This window comes from Taudactylus pleione, unplaced genomic scaffold (genome assembly GCF_031769625.1).
Source record: "Taudactylus pleione unplaced genomic scaffold, aTauple2 ptg000774l, whole genome shotgun sequence".
Taxonomy (NCBI): domain Eukaryota; kingdom Metazoa; phylum Chordata; class Amphibia; order Anura; family Myobatrachidae; genus Taudactylus; species Taudactylus pleione.
This window is the reverse complement of record NW_028285176.1, coordinates 4,197,347-4,220,887: the sequence shown is the minus strand read 5'-3', so window position 1 is coordinate 4,220,887 and position 23,541 is coordinate 4,197,347. Positions and strand designations below refer to the sequence as shown.

Here is a 23,541-nt window from a genome sequence, read left to right as displayed (position 1 = left end):
CATCCGCAAAGTAATGGATCCACAGAGAGGGTTAACCAGGACCTTGAAACCTTCCTAAGGAAGGTCCTGGTTAACACAGGTCCTGGATTCCCGTATCCGCAGGGGTCATTTACAGTATCTCCTGGGTTGGAGGGGTTACGGCCCGGAAGAACGCTGCTGGACTGATGCCTGAGACATCCATGCTCCCGCACTCGTCAGGAAGTTTCATACTGCCCATCCTGAAAAACCTGGTGAGTGTCCTGAGGCCACCCATAAGGGGGGGTACTGTCACGACCAGGGTTTCTCGGCATGGTGGTCAGCGGGTGTTACCTGTGAGGATGCTGTGGCGGGGGCGTCCGGCGGTGGTGCTGGTACCTAGCGGGGAGTATTGGCTATGCATAGACCTGTTTGGGCATATTGTCACTTTGTGCTGGATAGGCCTGGTGGTGCTTCCGTCCGCTCCGGCATGGGCGCCGCCATCTTGCTTTCAGCCATGTGTCCTAGTCGGACAATTCTGGCATGTCAGATGCTCACTCTCTGACCAGTCACGGCTTAGCACTGGGTATTTAGGGGAGTTCAGAGCTCCCTTGCATTTCCAGTGCAACATGTTTCTCAGCACAAGCTGAGAGAGAGTTCCTGAGCTTGTCCGTCTGCCTGTTGGATCTTTGCCTAAGCCTGCTTTACCTGACCTGCTCCACACCCTGCTGGAATCCCCTGCCTTCTCCCATTGCCTCTCCCTTGCCTGAATACCTGTGTCCACTGTTACCCTGCACCCTGCCTCCACTTACATTTCCTCTGGACATTATTCACCTCAGCCTCCAATTCAGCTCAGCCTGCAACTTACCTCAGCCTGCAATTCACCTCAGCCTGTAATTCTTTTCAGCCTCACCACACCTGCATACTGGACTGTTCCTGCCTGTCACTATCTGGACATTCTCCCATTTGCTTCACTATAGTTCCCAAATATACCTGGACTTTTTCTTTTGCCATTTCCATGTCTACTAAACCACTCATTAAAAGTTCCACATTTTCATTTAAATCTGCTTCTGTGTCTGCTCCTATCACCACCCCGGGTCCACAACAAAACCAGAACCTCACAGTTGCAACCTTAATTTATCTCATCACTGTTCAGCATCTGGATACCTTGCTAGCTGACATAGCTATACAGCGTCTGGTTCATTCGAGCTGTCACCCATCATTAAACAGCGTCTGGTTCATTCGAGCTGTCACCCATCGCTATTCAGTGTCTGGACACCCAGTCACCTAAAACCTCCATTACACATTGTCAAAACCTCCAAGCTGTTACCCATCTCTATTCAGCAACCGGATCACTGAAGCAGAACTTTTTGCCATTTAGCGTCTAGTTCCCTTGTACCTGTGGCAAAACTATATCTGGAACCCCAGAATTGTTCCCAATGCACTCATGGATGACCCAGTGTTTCCTTAAGCTCAATATCTTAAAAATTAAAGTCATAATTTTTTCCTCATCTAAGGTTCCCTGTACCTTTACATTTGGCAACTTCTCTCCTCTCCTCCCTGTCTATTAAGTCTGCTGCCTTGGTGTCATTCTTAACTTCACCCATTCTTTCTCCCCCTCTTTGATTTTCGAATTCAGGCAATATCACAGGGATTTACTACAAATCCCTTGCAGGGACAGAGCTTGCGATAAAGCTCTGTCCCTGCGAATCCCCTCCGCACACTAGTTACGGTATTTTCGCAAAAAATACAGTGACAAAGTGCCCGCGCATGCACCGACTGGCCACCGCTGCTACCCCCCGGTGCTAAGCTCTGCCCCCCACGATCGCGGACACCCCGTGACCCCCCCTCTCCCTTAATTACACTTACCTGCATGATCCGGGCCTCCGGTGATGTCCTCCATGCCTCCGATCAGGTGATCTCCCATACTGCACTGGGACCCGATCACCTGATGACCGGGCCACAGTGCACTATGGGAGACCAGCTGAGCAGAGGGGAGACATCACTGGAGCCCCGATCACCGGTCCTTGGAGTCAGGTAAGTAAAACATTTTTTTGACAATTTTTTTTTCTTTTTTTTACAGTAATCAGCTTGTGGTCTGTTTAGACCACACAGCTGATTACTGGGACCAACTCCCGGCTCTGCTCTGCCCGTTAGAGCAGAGTAGGAGCCAGGTAACCGGGGGAGACCCTGGATAACGCCACCTCCAGGTGGCATTATTATCACAGGACCTTCCCCGATATTTTTTTACAATTTATTTTTAGAAACTTTGGTCGGATCACATTTCCCATTACAATTATGGGAAATGCAATCTGCTTACTAAAAATAAGTGATACTTAGGGGTTGGAGTAGAATTTTACGAATTCTTCTCCAATTGCCCTGTAATAACTATAGGTGATACTAAAATAATGTGAAAAGGGTGTGAAAACACCTTTTTTCACTTTATTTTAGTAAAAATAATGTTAATAAATAGAACCCCAAATCTTGCCACCTCCATTTTTTTCCCAGAATCAGGTCCTTTCTTACCCTGGATGCAACTAAAAGTATTGTTCACATCCTCTCATTGATAATATGTAATATCTTACTCTTCACCATCCTTCCTCGTGTCTTGCCTCTCTTCAGGCCATCCCTCCCATCACCAGTCACTCCACTGACTCCCCATTCCTTATTTCTACAGAAACAAGTTCAAGCTCCTCTCATTCATCTTTAAAGCTCCGTTAAAGCTCCCCTTTACAACTCACACATAAAAACCTCATTTCCACACAAAGAGCTTCTCACCCACACTGCGCTGCCAAAGACCATCTCATCTTCTCCTGTCAGTTGACCACCTTTAGAATGCCCTCCTATACTTATTAAGACTTTTATTTCTAAAAGCTTGCCCTTAAAACTCATCTTTTCATTCAAGCCAACCACCCCTCCAATTTCTAATTATGGAATCTGTTTGTTAGGATTTTGTACTAATGTCTAATATGTTAATTTCTTAATGTTTCTTATGTACTTTGCTGTATGCATTCCCTTATATATGGTGCCATAAATAATAGAAAATAATAATATTTTAAAATCATTGCCTCACTGAGCAAACTGCAGATATAGATAAATGCATTAAAGGTTTAGGTTCAGTGTGCTATATCATTGGTGTATTGCTTAGTATATTTGAGACTTTGGGAAGAACTTACTAATCACTGTATTTTATGTCTGCTGAAGTCAATTATCAGCTGATAGATTGTATTGCAATATTCCTATTTACATTGAGCAAGTCACTGAATGACGATTGACTGGTGTGTGATACTTCCTATGATTAATTCTTCATTTATGTATACTGTTTTCCATTTTTATATACTGGCATGTACCAGTTTCAATGCTCAATGCGTGCTGACACTTTTTTTTTTCATTTCTGCTCTGACATTTTAGTAATGATTATGCTACTGAAGAGCTTTGTGGGTAGCTGGATAGCTGCCGATATATAAGGGAAGGGAATTTATGAACATTGCTGAGAATAATCAGTTTTGCCCTAGCTGAAGTGCTGTCAGATCATCATCCCTGTCGTGTAATTGCTGGCACCGAGATGCACTAAAGATTAATACTGAAAACGAGTGTTATTCTGTTCCACTCCTTGCACAAACTCTTTATGGAATTAGACAGAGGAATTTTATCATGAAATCTGCCTCCTTGCAGGAACTTGGAGCTGGCTTTTGGTTTGTTTCCACATTATGGCTTTGGAAGTACTGTAGACATTAATTTATTATGAAATTGTTCTTATTATTATTTTCCTTATTATTAAACTTTTGCTTATGTCATCTAGCGCAAATAATAAGCTTTTGAATTTTATATGTAGTTTCTATAAAAATATTAAATATATGGTGATTAGTTTATGTTGTTTTCTTAATTATTAATGTGTGTAATATTTTACATTTGAGAGTGGGCAAAATGTAATTTTGTTTTACACTGGACACCTATACACTGCTTTTTTGTGTTTGTTAAGCATTTTATAATAATATCTGGGTTACCTGTCCTCTGTATTAGGACAATTGGGACGACAAATTGCCACTCGATAGGTCCCAATATTGCTCATTACCTCAGTTCCGACAAACCCAGGCGCATCAGAGGGAGGCCCTTAGTGTTTTTCCACACAGGACTGGTAGTATCTACGGGATGGGGCACATGTTGTTTTGTTGCCCACATCCATCTGTATATAAAAGGGGATCATGCTCACGGGCCCCCCTGTTTTAGTGTAAGGGCCCATACTTGGTTCCACTGTCACTGGTTGGAAATAGGTGTAGAGGTATTCTGGCTGATATATCTTATTATTATTATTATTATTTTTATTATATTTATTATTTTTCTTTATTAATCAAAGCATGTATGTCATACAAAGTACATTGAAATCAAACATAATTAACATATACAATTAGGAAAATGGAATATTAGCAATTAATAAATATGTAAAGTCTACAGCAGGGCCATAACTAGGGGTGTGCGTCAGGTGCCGCAGGGCTCTGTGGGTGGCCCTGTTGCTGCCCCACGGCCCTTGCTTTTGACTAACAGGTTACCTGGAAAAGCACCCTGCAGCTAGTATCACTTTGGCAATGTCGCCATGACCATCTTTTGGATGCATGCTATGCACCCTGCTGCCTGTAAGTAAAGCCTGAAAATGCACCAGGCAGTGCTGCACTTCCTGGTGCTGGCAACCCTGCCCATTCTGCGCGGTCATGAGCTCAGGGGTTGGTGCCGGCATAGGGTGCTCAGAAGCCATGTTACAGCACTGGTCTAGAGAACATGTAGCTAGGAGCTATAACCTCAAAAGACATTGCAAGCTGAAGGCTGTAAAACAGTAATGTATATAACTTGGCAATTCAGGTCAATAAAAACAGGCAGAGGGGAGCCACCCCAATATAACACAAGAAAATAGAATTAGTATCTACAAAGAAATCGGTGGGTCCTCCTTGTAGACATGAGCTCATACCAGAGGGAATTTTTAAAACAGATCCAAAGTTGTAATTTAATATGATAATCCTTCTGAGCTCGCTATCTCCAAACGTTTCTCCTTCTCACAGAAGTGGCCACTCCCTTATCTGGTCTTTTCCCACCTCTGTGCTGTCTCAACAACTCCTCTTTCCTTCTGTCTGAGCACCATTTCCTCATTTATCACATCTCCACCCCTCTCACCTCCCTCCTCCCTTAAAGCTACCATCCCCACATGTACCCTTAATGCCACTGATCCTAACCCACTGATCTCTGTATTCTCTTACTTGCTCATCACCACCTTTTCTTGACCAAAGAGGCTGTACACTTACTACAACCTCCATTGCCCTGGCTGTCACTATAAGCTTTCGTCAGTTCCCACCTAAAGTATGGTGCAACACACTTACTCACTACCTAAAAAAATGTTCCTGTAAGAGGCTGGAAAGACATGGGACAGGAGGCTTGAAAGACACAGGAGGCTGGATAGATATTAGGCTAGCGAGACATAGGGAAGGAGGCTGGAGAGATACAGGGCAGGAGGCTGGACAGGCAGGAGGATGAAGAGACAGGGGGCAGAAGACTGGAGAGACAGTGGGCAGGAGGTTGGAAAGACAGGGGGACAGGAAGCTGGAAAGACAGGGGCAGGAGGCTGAAGAGACAGGTGCAGGAGGCAGGAAATACACGGGCAGGAGGCTAGAAAGACAGGAGGCTGTGAAGACAGGGGCAGAAGGCTGGAGAGATGGCTCAGGAGGCTGGAGACAGTTGGCAGGAGGTTGTGCAAAGAGGGGTTTGGAGGCTCAACAGACAAGAGGTTGAAAAGACAGGGGGCAGGAGAATGGGGAGACAGGGGTAGAAGACTGGAGAGACAGAACATGGTGCTGTAGAGACAGGTGGCAGGAGGCTGGAAAGACAGGGGGAATGGGCTAGAAACACACGGGCAGGAGGCTAAATAGACACAGGACAGGAGGCTGGAGAGACAGGAGGCTGGAAAGACAGGGGCAGTAGGCAGAAGAGACAGGATGCTGGAGTGATAGGGGGCACAGGACAGGAGAGACAGGAGGCTGAAGAGACACAGGGGACAGGAGGCTGGTGGGTACACAGGGAGCATGAGTCTGGTAGAACCACTGTTGTATGATGCTGACACAAACTGGCATCTTCCTACATGAATAATGAATAACAACTGAATATACTGTCTGCCCAGGGAGGATCAATTTCTTCAAAGGTTACCCCAGGCAGAGAAACCACCATATAGGTACAGTAAGGTGTATTTTTATGTACAGGTTGAGTCTCCTATAACATTCCAAAAACCAAAACATTCCAAAAACCAGAATATTTTTGGGTAGTCATGACGTGACCAGATGTCATGACATCACTAGTGTGAAAACCGAAAAAATCCAAAATCCGAAATGCTTCTAATCCCAAACATTTCGGATATGGGAGACTCAATCTGCAGTACAAACAAAAACTGTATAGATTTTTTATATAAGGGGGACGCCAAAGGGACTTTTCGCACTAAGGGCCTGATTCAGAGCCGGACGCTATTTGCGAACGGTCGTTCAGAAAAAGGGGCCGGCTATTTAAATTGAGCGCTCGCTCTTTACGGTCTGTTGACGCCTTTATGTCTGAGCGAGCGAACGAAACATGCGCTCGCTATTTTGTAAAGACGTCCCCTGGCCGTTCGCATCATACGTCATCTCCGCTATTTATTAGATTAATCGAGTACATTGAAAGGCGTCTGAACTGCTCGCAGTGCTTGTGGTTGGATTTTCCTACCGCAATCATGCGAACAGTTCAGGCTAAGAGACAACCAAGTGACATGGCCGATGACGCTGCTTTGCTAATTATGCACACCCTTAAAACGCCCGTTTTGACCGTTTGGTACGCCTGGTTCGGATCTCCACTCCCCGTTTTGAAGCACCTTCCCCTGTTACCACCCACAAACGCCTCCTCCTGTCACTCAAATTAGCAGGCATTCGCTAATTTGCGAGCGCACAATTTCTGACCGCAATGACTGGTTGGCGCATGCGCATTATGACCCATACGCATGCGCAGATGTGCGAACATCGCTCGGAGCGAACGAGCGTCCGCTTACGAGCGGCTCTGAATCAGGCCCTGAGCTCTACTAGGCTTAGAAGTGGCCCTGTACTGCAGATGTGGCAGTTCTGTGTGTGACTCTGAATCAGGTCTCTATTCTTATTTGTAATGCAACATTTCTATCTTTTTATTTTAATTCACATTTATGAGCAACATTTTGGTCAATGGTAGCATTAAAATAAAATAATGTACAGTATATAGAGCAGAAGTGGCCAAAGAGTTGATCACAGTTAATCACAACTAGTTATTAGGTAATTGCAACATTTTAGTTACCAAAACAAATTTTAATATATTTACAGACCAAACTAAAGAGGAGGTAGCTACAGTCTGAAATGTTGTTAAGATTCAGTTTTTACATTAGCAGAGAGCTGATAACACTAAGCAAGTCCTTAGGTGGAATTATGCAACATAGGGCTTGATTCATTATGGATCGTTATTGTAATCGCAGTTGCGATTACACATGCAGTTCTGCTGTGAAAATATGCTAATGTTTGCAACTGCTCAGCCAGCATAGAAACGCCCACTATCGCTTTCTCACATCTGTAAGACCTCGCAGACCTGCGTATACATCGGTAACATCGGATCCTCACGTAGAATTACAGCAGCTCTGACCTGTCTCAGAAATTGCAACTCTCGTCAGACACAGTAAGTTATCAAGCTGTGAATGCCATCGCAGTGGCTAATTTATGCACGCCCAGGAAATGGCGTCCAGACGGACAGGCACGCCTGCGTTTCTGCAACCACTCCCCCGTCACCATCCCCAAATGCTGATGTCCTATCAATCTGAGATGCCTTTGTTTTTGCGTATGTGATCGCAGTGTCATCGCAATACTGGCCTGTGGTGCATACGCATGCGCAGTACACACCATAGGCCGATCTGCATAAACTGTTGCAATTGCAATCTGTGATTAATCAGAGCAATAGTCACACATTATTATCACTTAGCACAGTGGTTCACAAACTTTCTTGAATCACGGCACCTCAGAGTATCAGCATTTTTTCTCGACACCCTAAGACCAAAACGTTGATGTTGAGAAATTCTGAAAAAATTAATAAATTAACTTGTGCTTACCTGTCACCCTGAGGTTCAGTTATTTGGTGGTGGACAAGGTGGCACTTCTGTTTGTCTACATATTTGATCATTGGGAGCCACTAGCACTTGTTTTGCCTTTCACCCATATCTCCAACTGTCTCTTTACATCCTGGATGTCCCAGCACTTTCTTAAACTTATCATGTCTAAGACTAAGCTGATCATCTTCCCACCTGACCTCACTTCCCACAATTTCATTATCAATTGATGGCACAACTATCACCTCTAGCTCCAAAGTGCGCTGTCTTGGAGTCATCCTAGAATCCTCCCTCTCATTCAAACCAAACATTCAGCACCTCTCGCAGTCCTGCTGTTCCCATCTCAAAAATATTTCCAGGATCAGACCCTTTCTCATCCTGGATGCTACTAAAACACTGGTCCTCTCACTGGTTACTTCCAGACTGGACTACTGTGACCTCCTCCTATCTGGCCTCTCAGACTCCCACCTCTCTCAACTCCAATCTGTCGTCAGTGCTGCTGCTCGGCTCATCTTCCTCTTCAAATGTTCTACATCTGCCTCCCCTCTCCTTCAAGCCCTACTCTGGCTCCCCTTCCTCTTCAGAACCCAATTCAAAGTTCTTACACTCACTTACATAGCCCTCACCCAATCCTCTCCCATTTACATCTCTGACCTCATCTCCCTTCACAATCCCGCCCATCCACTTCGCTCAACAAATGCATGCAGTCTCTCCTGCCAACTGATTATTTCCTCCCATTCCCAAGATTTTGCCCTACCTCTGGAACCTCTCCCAATCAGATTCTTCACCTCTCTACAAATATTTAAACACCACTACACTATTTAAACAGGCTCTCAAGACCCACTACTTCATCAAGGTCTTCCAGCTCTAATCCTAACCCGTTACTACATGCTCTTTCCTCCCGGTCTACCCCATCTGTGTCACGCTTGTTTGTCTTCCTCTCCCCTTTAGAATGTAAGCTCTCATGAGCAGGGCCCTCTACCCTCATGTGCTTCTCCTTACTTATACTTTCTTCTACCCCTTACTCCCCACAAGAGCACCTAACACTTGATTGCTGACTCCCTGCTGTTTATTTATAATGTGTATAAACTTTGTCCTTGTCCTGCATTGTATTGTACTGTAAGTCACTGGTTTCTTGTTCACATTATTTTTAATGTACTTTGTAAGGTGCTGCGGAACACTTGTGGCGCCATATAAATAAAGGATAATAATAACAATAATAATATCATATTGACCGGTGAGTGTATACTTCTAACGGGTAGTGGTGCAGGATGCTGGAACAGTGGTGATAGCATTAAAATGTCAGGTCTCAAAGGAGATAAGTTGGAGAGGTCCGTCTCCCACTGTGTCACTCTTACACAGTGGCAAGATGGTGCCGCAAATGCACAGTACTGACCTCGGTGGCCATCTTGGAACATGAAATGAACCCTCCCTGTAGGAACGAAATGGAGTCTGGGTTGTAGCACACTCCCTTATCAACATAAACAATATGGGAATTGTTGTGCAAACAGATCAACAATAAACACAAAAACCAAATATGATAGAGCAGCCGTTATATAGAGGCATTGTTATATAGAGGTCAGTGGCAGTGGGCAGGAGAGAAGTGTTATGGGGCAGGGAGCAATTGCCCTGATGCACTCCCTGGTTCCACTTGGTGGTAGTATAGGTTTAATGTGCACCTGTCAGCAAAAATATTTTGTAATATGCGTAAGATTAAAAATTATTTGCATGTCAGTTCTGTGGGTCATTTTTATACTATCTGTCAAGTGTTTGGTTGACTTAAAATAATTGTGCTTTGTTTTTCCTCCCCCCTGGCAACAGGGGGTTACAAAGGGTACACCTGTTCTGGGCTCTAAGATTGAAAGGGGCCCCAAGGGTCAGAGGGGCACAAAACAGGGCAGCCTTGCATAAAAATGTGTTGTACATGCTGGCTGGCAACCAAAGACCCCCCTCCACCAATGACCCCCTCAGCTCATCCCTGATTACCCACTTCATGTGCCATAGTTTGATTAATGATGTTATGGTGGTGGCTTCATTAAGGGAGATGCTGTGCCCGGCTCTTCTGTCCCTCTCCCTGTCTCCCTACTGCTGCAGCCAGAGTAGAGAAGAAAGATTCAACATGAGAGCAAACTTGCGGCTTGACCTGGCTGCAAGAAGTAGCAAGCTGCAAGTTCAGCAGCAGCACCACCACTGTCCAGTCCATATCACAGACACCCACATGCAGGTGCCTTGGTGCTGCCCCCAGGGCCCTGCATCCTGTACGACAGCACCATTTGCAGAACCTCCAACATGACCCGTTCCATTAGGTACAAAATGCTCTGCTCCTGGACTTCCCTCTTAATTTATGATTGCAGCCACCTGTGGGGACACACCTGTCTCATCTATTATTTAGTTCAACACAGGTGACTGTAATCATACATTAGGTGGGAAGTCTAGGAGCAGAGCATTTTGTACCTAATGGAACGGGTCATGTTGGATGGTAGGCATTTGCATACCACTAGTTATGGCCCTGGCCAGTGGTGTCCATCGCAAGAACTCTGATGCCATATCCAGTAGCAAACGCAGGATTTCTTGAGGGGGGTTTTCAATTGCTTGATTTTAAAGTGAGTGTGACTAGTCCATGAAGAGGGCATAATTAGCACTTATCCAGCTTTGCGCCATACAAAGTGTATTGTGTATCATAATTCCAGCATATACAGGACAAGTGATCAAAGTAAGCCAATAAATGCGGCAGTAGGGCCATCCTGCCTGAGCTGAATGTTTTTATTTCAGATGTGGGCACCATTCCAGAGCATTGGAGCAAGTCCGGGAGTCTGGGGGAGAAGCAGAAGAACATAGCACTGCCCTGGACATATATGTACATATTGCTCTCATTATGCACTGGATAGTGTATTATTATTCAGTATTAATAATATTAGCAATCAGAACCGCAATCCCCCGCGCTTTGCCTATGGGAGAGCACCTGCTCAGTATGGACCGATGCTGGCTTGCAAGGCAGTAAAGGCCCCCATACATCTGTGACGGATCGTCGCGACGTAGCGATGGGATCGGAAACGCCGATCCACCTGTCGGAAATGCTGACTGGCAGACCGTCGCAGGATCGGTGAAATTCTACATGTAAAATTTCACCGATCTGCCAATCACAATCATTTTTTCATCGTGATTGGCATATCTGTGAAATCCAACATGTTGGATTTCAGCGATCCTGCAATGTTGGGTTGCAGGATCGCTACATCGCGGTGATCCATTGCAGATGTATGGGGGCCTTAACTTACTGTTTACTGCTGCTGCTGCTGCCAAGTTTGTATTTTAAATAAATAGCCCCAGAGAATATTTTCAATCACCTCGATGAGCAGAAACAATGGGCCAATCGACTAATAACAGCTTGCAATATTGCAGCATGTATGTATGGCAGCATTATATGAAATAATTTCTAATAACATTCATAAAATATACAGTATATGTGTGACAGAGTGGGTCTCTCCCACATTGAGGAAAGGGTTAACCTCCCTGTAGCTAGGGAGGAACCCCTTACCTCAATTAAGACCAGCTAAGGTATAAAAACCTGGTAAGTTTAGTCAGTCAGTGCAAATGTGAGGGAGAAGATGCACCTTTAGCAGCTCTCCCTATGTTGGACATTCTGAACCATGACTGTGTTGGGATTACTCTGCTTGTTTGAACGGTATACGTTTAGGAAGCCAGCGGACGCAATGCTGACCGCCGGCTTCTAGACTACTTAATCCTGGCGAGTGCTAAATGACAGGCGTCTAAATCTAGACTCCTGTCATTTTACCGACGCCGGGAGACAGCCGCAGGAGGGGTGGAAGGTTAGGTTTAGGGCTCCTGGGGGGGACTTAGGGTTAGGCACCCCCCCCCCGGGAGGTTAGGGTTAGGCTAGGGGGAGGGAGGGTTAGAGTTAGGCACCTCTGGGGGGAGGTTAGGGTTAGGCACCCCCCTGGGGGACTTAGGTTTAGGCGGCGGGGAAGGGGGGGTTAGGTTTAGGCACTTAGAGGGGGGATTAGGGTTAGGCACAGGGGGTTGGTTAGGGTTAGGCACCATAAAGGAGGGTTAGGGGGGAAAATTAGGTTAGTTTATACTTACCTTTAGGACGATTGGGATTTCCTCCTCCGTCGGGCTGTCGCTGCTGGGATTACCGCCCCAAAATGCCCATTGAAACTGTATGGATCTCTATGCAATTTCAATCTGTGTCTCCAGGCAGTAAACATCAGCATGCATGCGCAGTGCATCTTGGACGCAGGTGAAGAGGTAAAACATTGCTGCGTCCACCGCTAAACTACCCCCTTGTCTGAAATGAATTACAAGACCAATAGCTTGCACTCAGCTACAACTACAATTCTGGCAGGGTGTGTGCCGATCTAATCTGCTGCCAGAGGCAGTAACAGAAATGGCGCAATTCTTATCCCTTATACAAATAGAGTGGGTGTGTGAACAGGAGAAAGACTGTCAAAATCATTAGAAATAGATAAACATATAATGTAAACTGCTAATAGTTGTGAAAGATAAGTTACAAATATTTCTTTTGTAGACTGAACACTTGGTGCTACCTGTTATAAGCAGCAGTGGTTGCCAACAACTGGAAGAGTGGTGTGATAAGCTTTCACCTAACACATAAGAGATTAGTAAAATTGCTTTGATAACATTCCGCATTTGAGTTTCATGGAATTGAGCTGGGTGAATAGAGCTGGGTGATAATGGTCAATTCATTCTGATGTGCAGTATGACTGGATTAGAACTGGTAACACTTACTGTAAATTTGAAATTCACTGCTAGCACACTGATTGGTGGATGCCTCTGTCTATTCCATTCAGAGTAGTAGAGGGAAGTCTCCACAAACTCACTGGTGTATGGTTGAAACTATCCACCAATCAGAGTGTAAGATGTTGTCACATGGGACTGCAGGAGGGGTAGGTCATTTAATTGGTCTCCACAAACTGCACAGACTAGAAGACTTATTTTTATGCCAACAGAGCATTATAAGATCACCAGAGATCTGTGGTCTGATTTTGTTTTTATTACATGTATACAGTATGTTATGTATATGTATATATACATATGTATATGTGCATATATGAATAGTATACTTGCCAGCTCTCCCAGAATGAATGGGAAGCTCCCAAAAATCGTGTGGCGCTCCTGGCCAACCGCAAGAGAAAGTCTCCCGGTCCGGCCGCCACCGGCGAAAAATACCTCCCTGCAGCCACCCACTTAACAAGTGAAAGAGGGCAGTTGGGGGGGGGGGGCATTTTTCTGATGTTTTGCACATGAGCCGTAGGGAAATCGCCAGGAAAATTGTGGCTGCACCATTTTCCCAGTGACCTGCGCATGCACAGTAGACTTTGGGCACAGACTAGTGCCCAGAATTTACTGCTGCGGTCAGTCCGCTGATAACGCCAGGGAGAGAGTAGGGGGCCACGGACAGGGAATGCACACGGGCCCCCTCCTCTCTTAATAAGCCTCTGTTTGGATGTAAGGGGGATATGTATAATAAATTCACCACAGATCTGGTGATTGATTTTATATTACTACAGAGATTAGAGTTGATGGAGACAGTGCCGTGCTCTGTGGGCGGCACCATCGCTGGCCCATGGCCCTTGCTTCTGGCTAGCAGGGTGCCTGGAATGGCACTTTGCAGCCAGAATTACTGCAGCTGTGTCCTTTATATTCTCCAGACAGACACCCTGCACTCTGAACAGCCGATCGGAGCATCCTCAGGACGCTCTGGTCAATGCTACATTTACTGGTGCAGGCAGCCTCGCCCCCCCTGTGCAACATCATGATGTCATGCGCTTAGTGGGCGGGGTGGCACAGGTTGCAGTTGTTATGGCACTGGATCAAGGGTATGCATTACAAAGCCACCTGAGATCTACTTTCTGCGATAATCTATGTTTCCTCTCCATGGAATGGATCTTTTCCACAGCGCATGCATCCGAACTCAGCATAAGAAACTATGAGCAACTGGGGCATTTCAGATTCATCTCCAATTGTGGCTGAATGAGCATTTTGGCAGTGGTACAAGTAGGTTGAAATTCTTTAATGTATCTAACATCCCCCCTTTCTGCCTGTGCACGGCACTGGCATTTTGCACAACATTTTTTAAACGATCTTTGTCTTCTTACCATAACCTTGTGGTTGTAAGTGAAAGGGGCCACACTGTTGTGGATAGGACATTTTAATTGAAAGGCCAGGGGTGTGGGGCCACCACCTACCCCCAGAAGCTTAGGGACTTTGATAGTGTGAAATATATTTATATTGTTTTTAAAAAAACTTCTGCTAGCTGCTGAGACTCCAATGTTAGGTGACCTAAAATAAAAAAAATTTGATTATTTTTTAACATGCAACTCTTCCCTCACGATTATGGCTATTCAGTGGCTCCTCTCTCCAGCCTCTCTCCATTTCCCTCACTTTCCTCCCTATTAGTTTACAGTTTTATATTCATATAAGAGATGTTACTGTGTATGTTAAAGATTCCTTCATATGTTTACAAATTGTCTTGTTCTACTATATCGTGCCATAGGGTATATTACATAACTAAATTTGTTTGCTGATATTTCTACCTCTTTTTCGGCATACTGAGTATATTTGCAACACTGTAAGCATTCCAATATAATATGCCTTGTATTGCCTTTGGAAAGTTGATTTGATACAGCGGCGTAACCGGGGGGCGGCCGGGGCTTGTGCCCTGTGCACCAGCGGCTGTAAGTGCGGTCTGCACTACAGAGTAACACACACACCGCCGGCGGCGTTGGGTAGTACATTCGTATTACCTGGCGGCGGTGTCTGTGTTTCAACAGCCAATGAGGTACAGACAGACTCTCACTGGCTGCTGCACCCACTGCCAGAGAGGGGCTGCAGCTCACTCATGAGCTCCGCCTTCCGCAGTGGGTGATGGGAGAGATGTCATGACGTCTCTACCATAGCACCGAGTGGAAGGACGGCAGAGCAGATAGCAGTGGGCACGGCAGGAGTGAGGTGTTTTGTGTATTTATGTTTGTTGTGTTATATATGTAAGGGGCACTACTGGCCGGGGGCACTGTATAGCAGCACTGTATCACTACTGGGGGCACTGCATAGGGGGGACCACTACTGGGGGCACTGTATAAGTGCCACTGCATGGATGGACCACTTTTGGGGGCACTGCATAGGGGAGACCACTACTGGGGGTACTGTATCAGGGGCACTACTGGGGGCACTGCATAGGGTGGACCACTATTGGGGGCACTGTTTAAGGGGGACCTCCACTGGGGGCACTGCATAAGGGGAACCACCACTGGGGGCACTGCATAGGGGGGACCACTATTGGGGGTCCTGTATAAGGGGCACTGCATAAGGAAGCACAACTGGAGGCACTGTATAAAGGGCACTTCTACATGGGGTACTGCTACTGGGGACATTGCATAAGGGGCACTACTACTTGGGGGCATTAAGGTGCATATAGAATGGAAAGGAATGTTCCCAGAGTGACAAGAAATGGTGGTGTGTCATGTTGACATGCCCCAATTTTCAGTGGTCACACCCCTTTGTGGCATGTGTCCATGACCACTTTTTGGCGCGCGTGCCTTCCCCTCCATTTTCATCTTGCCCTGGGCTCCAAATACCCTAGTTACACCTCCCAGTGAGGAGAAACATTTATTAGAATGTGGACACATTAGTGTTTTAGTACATAGGAATCTGTGCCTATTCAGTACATTATTTGAGTCATAGTGAAGATTGCCTTTCCTCTTTTATATGGATACGTTCTAATGTCATTTTTATATTGTATTTTATTTACTGTGATATCGTGATTAAAATAGAATATTTTATTTATTTGAATGTTTTGTGTCCTTTAGCGCCACCTTATACATTTTTGGTTGTATGTTTCTTTGTGAGAAGCTTGGCGAAGCCTCTCATACAGGTGTGCAGCAAATATTGACACTTTGTCCATATACACCACTGTTGGCGCCGGGTACCTCTTTGTTTTATGGTTATTGTAATGTGCTTGGGATTGTATTTTGGTCACTAGAGTGCTCCTTGCATGTTATACAGGACTGTAGAATGTTATCTATATTGTACAGATGTTACTAGAACAGAAGTCTATGGGGACTGTGATCTGGCCACATTCATCAAATTCTGAAAAGCTTTTGGTGTTAACCATTGTAGCTTATTGGCTACTATGGGCCTAAATCAGGGCAATAGGCAATGCCGACATTCACGTAGTTGAACAATTTTTTGGTACTGCACGTGTGAGAAAATCCCTAAAAACTCAGATAGCCCATATGTTACACAGAGTGTACTCACAAAGGCAATGTTGTGATTGGGATGTCTTGGAAAAGTGCTGGCCATTCCTGGGCGGTGCCTGGGAGGTGATTAAGCAGATGTACGGTGATGGTTTATCTTATAAGTGTGTTATGGGAGTGTCGCGGGTGTGTTGGTAAAAGTTGCATACACAGACGCTCAACTGCGCACATAGGAGGTCATATTCAGACAGAGAAACTGCACCTGCCTGATTTAGAGGTGGACGGAATTGCAGAGCTGCCCACAAGCAGCTGTGCAATTCCGTCCATCTTAAATGCCAACAGCAGAAGGTGTTTGTAGGAAACACACACCTCCTTGCTGCCTCTGCGATCCCAGCGCTTCGAAGGTGGGATCACCATCGCAATGTTACGATGATTGCTCCTTTGGCCAGCCTGCGGTAGCTGAAGCTTACCGCAGCCTGGCCAGGTCCTGGCAGCTGCGAGGGCTGGAAATCTGCTCTCCCAAAACGGTGGCCAGCCACGCTCTCCGCATGCACAGACCCCTTACCGTCAGATGTGCGCTAACCATCAGGTGAGCGTACATCTCTGAATCAGACCCATAGGGATTGTGCTAGTTTCAATGTTGCGACCGATGTTGCATATAAAGACCCACTAATCGGTATTTCAGTCTGGAAATCCATTATCAGTTTTAATACAGTTATCTGAAATTGACTTGCTGTCTTTAAAATAAATATTTATGTCAATTTGGATGGTATAGGGCAATAAGAAACTTTAAATATGGATTACTACAACAATAGGAATGAACACAGCCATTCAGTGACATTTGTAGTTTTCAGGACACATATGGTATATGAACCTCATTACTTTTCTATTGTAATTGAAACCTCTTCTACCTGGATTTAATTTCCCAAAGGAAGGCTTGTCTGCACCAGCATTAAGGTCACATGACAGCCAGCTTGTTGGGAAGAAGAAGCACCTGTGGCCCATTCGCCTAATGCTACATGGTTATGAGATTGAACTTCAGCTGATTTTATCACAGAGATAATGCAGAGAGGTGGGAGATCCTTAACATGGTCTGCAGACCTGCATGCGTCACTGTCGCTAAAGAGAGAGGTAGAGGGTAACTCACAAGCTGCATACCATGGTAAGCAAAAACGAGAGGGGGGGATCATACATAGGTTTGCATAACTGGAATATTGGCAACTATATCCATTATATATATTAGACTGGGACATTAAATACCTTAGTACATTTCTCAAAATTGGCTTGGCTTTAATATAGAACATAATTAAATGTCATTCAATTGTCTGGAAATTAGAACTTTTAAAGACTTGTATTAATGAAGGTTCAGGAACAGACAAATATCACCACCTGCCTAACATTGTCCTTCAGATACCCGAGCACTGTTTTCCTATTAATTGAAAGACGAATGTTATCTGTCTTAAATCTGTTGTGACATTTTGTGTGTTCCGTGTAAGTGACACAATTATGCTGCGGCACGCTTATGACCTCAGCATTTCCAGACTCCTTCCAGGGGGCGGGGAAAAGAATATGTTGCAGGACAGTTAATGAGTTTGGTACAAAAGGAACAAAATGTCACTTTTTTTTTTTTTCTAATTCGGATTCACTGAAAACTAGCTGTGAAAATATAATATATGTACAAGAGGAATGCAAAACTATTCTGCGAGTGTAACATAATAGTTCTGTCATTACTAATTAATGACCGTATGAAAAAAAAAAATGCTAGCTTCCAGGTGTTGTCTATTGTTTGCTTGCCACTGACAACCACAGAGTTGAGACAAATACAAAATTAAGGAGGAGATGTATCAAATCTTGGAGAGAGATAAAGTACCAACTATTCGGCTTCTAACTAATTTTTCTCGCACAGCCTGTAATTGTCATGTGAAATAATGGCACAGTATTTGTCAACATTTCTATAAATGTCATGTACAGTATGTGATGTGAATGACAGCTCCTGAACACTTCATAATGTAAAACAAAATGTGGACTGGACAAAGTAATAATATTTTCATATAATTAATTCTCTATGGGCCTGAGTCAGTAGTGGGCGCTAATGCGATTGCAGTTGCGATTTTTGCATGTAACACAGCTGTAAAAATATGTTAATGTCTGCCAAAGCAAAGCCGGCACTCTGCTGCCTTCTCAATTCTATACAAGGTAGAACTCATGTGTAAACATCGGTACCATTGATGCACAAATCAAGCATTCACGCAGCGTGTACGGTAAGCGTGGTCAGCGGCAAACACTGCAGTTCTCCTAGCATGCAGAGAGCTCTCACGATGCAAATACAATGGCTAATTTATGCACGCCCATGTAACAGCGTTTAAACAGTCAGACACGCCTGCGTTACTTCCCCCAAATGCTTACCACATGACACTCGCATTGTGAATGGATCCTCTGTGCGTATGTAATTGCAAAGCAATCATGACGCGTGCTCGGTGCGACTTGCGCGCAAAGAATGAAGACGTTGCTGGAAGAGTTCCAGCGGCCACGAAAGAGACCAAAAGATGCCGGGCTCAAGAAAGAAGAGCTCTGGTGGCAGTGGCGCTGCCCAGGATGAGCCAGCAGAAGAATGCGGCTGAGGTCTGGACTTGTAGGCTCTCTGAGGCCTTCCCACCTTTTAATCCCTCCCTAGATCACCAGCTTGTCGGGCACTAGGGCTGTGGAGGTAATTAGGCCTGTGGCACTGATGGGGGGGCATTTATTTCAACTTGCCCAGGGAGCCAAACCTCTTAGCTTTGCCCCTGTGTGTTAGAGATAATTGAGATGAGTGTGACTACAAGCTTGAATATACAGGTACATCCATGTTACTATTTCCTCTATAAAACGTGTTTTACTGCCACCTTTTATGTTGTATGTTGATAGAAGATAAGGCTGTCCAATGAGGCCCTCAAAGTGTATCCGGTTGCATGTTCTTGCTCTAAGGGGTTTATTTAACAAAGGCATATAAATCCTTAATCCTGTGAAAATTAGTTTTGGTAGGGCTTTGGACTTCTGTCTGTTAATCTCTTGGTGATGACTATCGCCATCACCGGGGGGCACAGCTGGACTGGCAATTCTGGAAATTGTCTGGTGGGCCATTCTGGAGACCTAGCCCAGCAGCTCTGCTGCCCGGAGTTCTGCTTAGACTGGACATAAAGTGAGGCCACACCTCTGTGATGACCTGCTCTGTTATATTTGTTCTTGCAGCTTTCACTACCTACTGCTGGTGTTATGAGCTTGGATGGATCCTAGAATTTTGGGACCTTGTTTGGTAAAGAGAGAGATACTGATGTGAGCACTCCAGGCCTTTCTCTCCCCAACATTACATCAATAACTCCCACATTTACAAAATAACAAGGCCTCTTCCTCCCAACAAGCCCTGTTACTATATTATTATATTTTATGTGGATAATACATTATTAGCCCCTATAATATATTTATATCCCACATTATAATACAAAGAAAACTCCTCCTTAATAGCTCTAACCCTCATTTAGTGCTTTACTCCTCTTTGTCGCATACAATTGGTAGGCAACCCACTCCAATAAGAGTGGGATGCTGCATTTTTGTCATAGCGGCCCTACCCTCCATGGTTAATGCTGCAATTTGTTGAATTTTACAGTGGGGGAGGGGGGCTACATGTTATTGTGTGAATCATGTCATCCAACCTTCCACCCGTCAACTTTACACTAGGTTTGATATAAATAATAACCCTCTAAAGTACAGCAGCTATAGGGCATCATTTATCTCAGAGTTTTATCATTCACGACAAGTGATAAAACTCGTTGTGTATGATGTTGGTGCTCCAGCCAACCAGCTCCTAACTGTCAGCTGTTTAAAAAATGACAGTTGGGAGCTGATTGGTTGGAGCACCATTTATTATACGCAACAAATTTTATCACTTGTTGTGAATGATAAATGAGGCCCCATAATCTTCCCTCTATTGTATTAATGAATGCAGTAAAATAATAAAAAAACTACACCCACAATACCATATAATATAGACTCGATTAATGAAAATAGTGCTATCCGTTTCAGAGGAGAAATCAGCCAGTGTACTGCTCGCAACAACCATTATCCCTGTGTTGTTTTTTTTTTTATACATCAGTCCTAGATTCCCCAGCAAACAACCCGGCTACTGAGAATCGTACCTGTGTATGTCCGTCTCAATTCACAATTACCCAAATACATCCTTACTGTACTTCTGTTGCCTTTGCACACCTCTTTGCTCCCCCAAGTTTTGGGATCTGTTTGCAGACAGTGCAGATTTGTGTATTTTACACTAAGCAATCAGACCTGCACCCAACTGAACATAACCCCCATAATGATTATACATCTCATGACTTAATATTGTTTTTAACATTTATTTATATAGAGCCTTATTCAGAGATGGACGCAATGTTGATGGTGCATGCAGCGGATTATTATTATTTATTATTTTTTTTTGCCAAAGCCACACTGCACATGCACGGCGATGGATTAATGAAGGTAGACACATTGAAATTCCAGATGTTTGCGATACATCTGATGTGCACAAGATGGCTGCTGAGTCCTTAGCATATTTTCGCAAGTCCGTTGTGTACGGAATTTCAGTCACAATGGCATTTCCGTCCATCTCTGTATACGGCCCATAGTTCCTATCAAATCACACACCTATTAACCTGCCACAGACTATTAATGCCTGTTATCGCATCTCTGAATTAGATTTTTTTCACCATATGTGTCATTGTTGAGCTGGCTTAAATGAAAATGGAATGAACTATTGCCCCACCGTATTTTCCGCATTTTTATTGCAAATGCCATAACAATGCAATTACTGTATGTATATCCTTTTTTGAAGGTCTTTCTTGCATACAGAAAATTTCAAATCAAAAACACTATGTAGACAAAAGTAATTGGACACTGACAGCAAATGGATCAATGAGATTTTGTTGACGTCAGTACTTTGTAGGTCCACCAAGTGTAGTGATTAGTGCAGACACCCTTCTTGGCAAACTGTCCACAAGTTCCTGGACAACAGCAGCCAGTATGTTTTGCCATTTCGCATTAAGTACAGTGACACTGAAGAAGGTCCAGTCAGCCTAGAACGCACCCGTTGCTCCAATTCGTCCCAGAGGTTCTCAAATGGGGTTAAGATCATAATGTCAACGGTACCTTTTTAGTGCTATGTTTAGGATTAGGTTTAAATAAGCAAAAAAAAATAAAAAATGGTACAGTATGTCTGCATTCTCACTTACCCACTAAGGAACATATTTATTATCAGGACTTGGTATTACCCAAAAACTATGCCGGCCGAGCAGAGCACCTGGAGGCGGAGCTGCTCAGTCAGGCTTTTGGGCTGGACTGGCCCTTCTGGCATTTGCCAGAAGAGCCAGATGGCCAGTCCGGAGCTGAGTGGAATATTGCAGGTAGCAAGAAAGGAACTCCAGGCAACACATAGCGGTACAAAGGGGCTGGGATAAGATCATGGAGAGACTCTCCAATCTCCAGAACCAACAGATCAGATCTGGGATTCAGATTTAGCTGTGGATAATGAAAGCTGGGGATCCACTGCTTATACTTCAAAATATCTGCCTAGAAGTCTATGTAGTCATATTGTTATTATTCAGAATGTCAGCAACTTTGTTCGTTTCAACAGTGACAAAATGTTGTGTTCAAAATATTGACATTTTGAACATATCAATATTAAGGTTGGGCTGTGGTTAGTGTTAGGATTGGCCTAACAATGTCAGCATGTCGACACTGCCATAATGTTGGTGTCGATATGACAACTGCCAATTTTGAAACCATGTCGACATTCACATGCAAAACATGTCGACATTCTCGTGTCAACGTGGTGTATGTTGACATTATCAAAGTCCATTTCATATACCAGACACGTTAAAAGTGTATCCTTGGCAAGGAAAGTGTTGAAGTTCAGGTATAACTGAGCTGAGGTATCCTATCGCCCACTATATACAAATATAGATTTTGAAATGAGCTTTCAAGGTGAAACCTGTCTACTGGGATAGAGGGTGGCAAATTACAATAAATCATACAATAGAATTGTGAGTTATAAAAATAGACTCAAAACCGCTGTAGCCTGTAATTGTATCTTGCAAGATACAAATGAGAAAGATAAAATAACAGGCAAAATAAATCCTAATCTCACCTAACTTTAAACTAAACATTCAAAGCTTCCTTTGTACTTATGGGGGGGGGGGGGGGTTGCCAGACGCTGTCGGGGTTCCAGCGGCGGTATATCAACAACCAACATCCCCTTATGGGTGAGGCTAGAACCTATCTTTAAAACTATAGAAGAGTGTATAGCCTCAGTCCCTTACTGTAAGGGTTAATGAGTCTACTGTAAGGGTTAGTACACATCTCCTCCCAACAAGGCAATTGATGAATAAATAATTCAGGGCTACACGCCATACTCAATCGAGGTTCTTTGTGCTCATTTGAGCACAAAGGCTATGAAGGGGGAAAAGCCGGAGCGATCTAGAGAGCAGTTAATTAGCAGTTAGCTTTGTATGCTGTTGTGTGTAAGTAAATTAAACCTACCCAGTTATACCTACATTATGTATGCACTTTAGCAATAAAAGAATTCATATTGGTGAATGTGTGTACACTTCTCTTACCACCGTCTGAAGTCTCCAACTTTTCTGACTTCCAATGTGCAACACTGTTAAAACGATGTAGCTGATGATTTCTACTTAATTCAGAAATCTGTTATAGTAAAAAGTTTTTATGAATAGAAAATAGATATTGCCCTTAAAATGTTATCCCTAGAATAGTTGGTGATGTACAGTATTTATACAATGTCAATACCTTGACCCATTATATAAATTAGAATGGTGAATTGACTTTACAGTAAGTGTTCTCTACTTTGATGTGAATGTAAATGATCACATAGATCAATACTGTATGTTCAACATGAGTATGAATTGATTTTGTGCTTGGTAAACAATAATTTGAAGTATTTTTCCTTGATTGTGTTCAACTTTTGACTGATAATATATGTATCATACTATAAGGTTAGGTCTGAGCAAGATTAAACCACGAGGCTGTTAGGGTATGGACCCTTTAAGAGATTTGTATTAACTGATATATGGTAATGTGGGGAACGGCCTATCACAGTTAGGTAGGCATGATTGTGACTGCTATGAGTGTCAGGCATCCATGAGGTCTCTTGTCTTTGTGGAAAACCCGCCCTCCCTCACCTCA

At 44.1% G+C, this 23,541-nt stretch overlaps 1 protein-coding gene across 1 annotated transcript in view; it reads left to right on the top strand.

The window, feature by feature from the left end:
- The first annotated feature begins 17,350 nt into the window (after positions 1-17,350).
- The window catches only part of NEURL1B (neuralized E3 ubiquitin protein ligase 1B), a 446,007-nt gene continuing 439,816 nt past the window's right edge, over positions 17,351-23,541 (top strand). Inside the window, exon 1 of the mRNA XM_088457638.1 lies at positions 17,351-17,476. Within this exon, the coding sequence (XP_088313764.1) occupies positions 17,377-17,476 (100 nt within the window). The 5' untranslated portion in view covers positions 17,351-17,376. The remainder of the gene's footprint in view (positions 17,477-23,541) is intronic.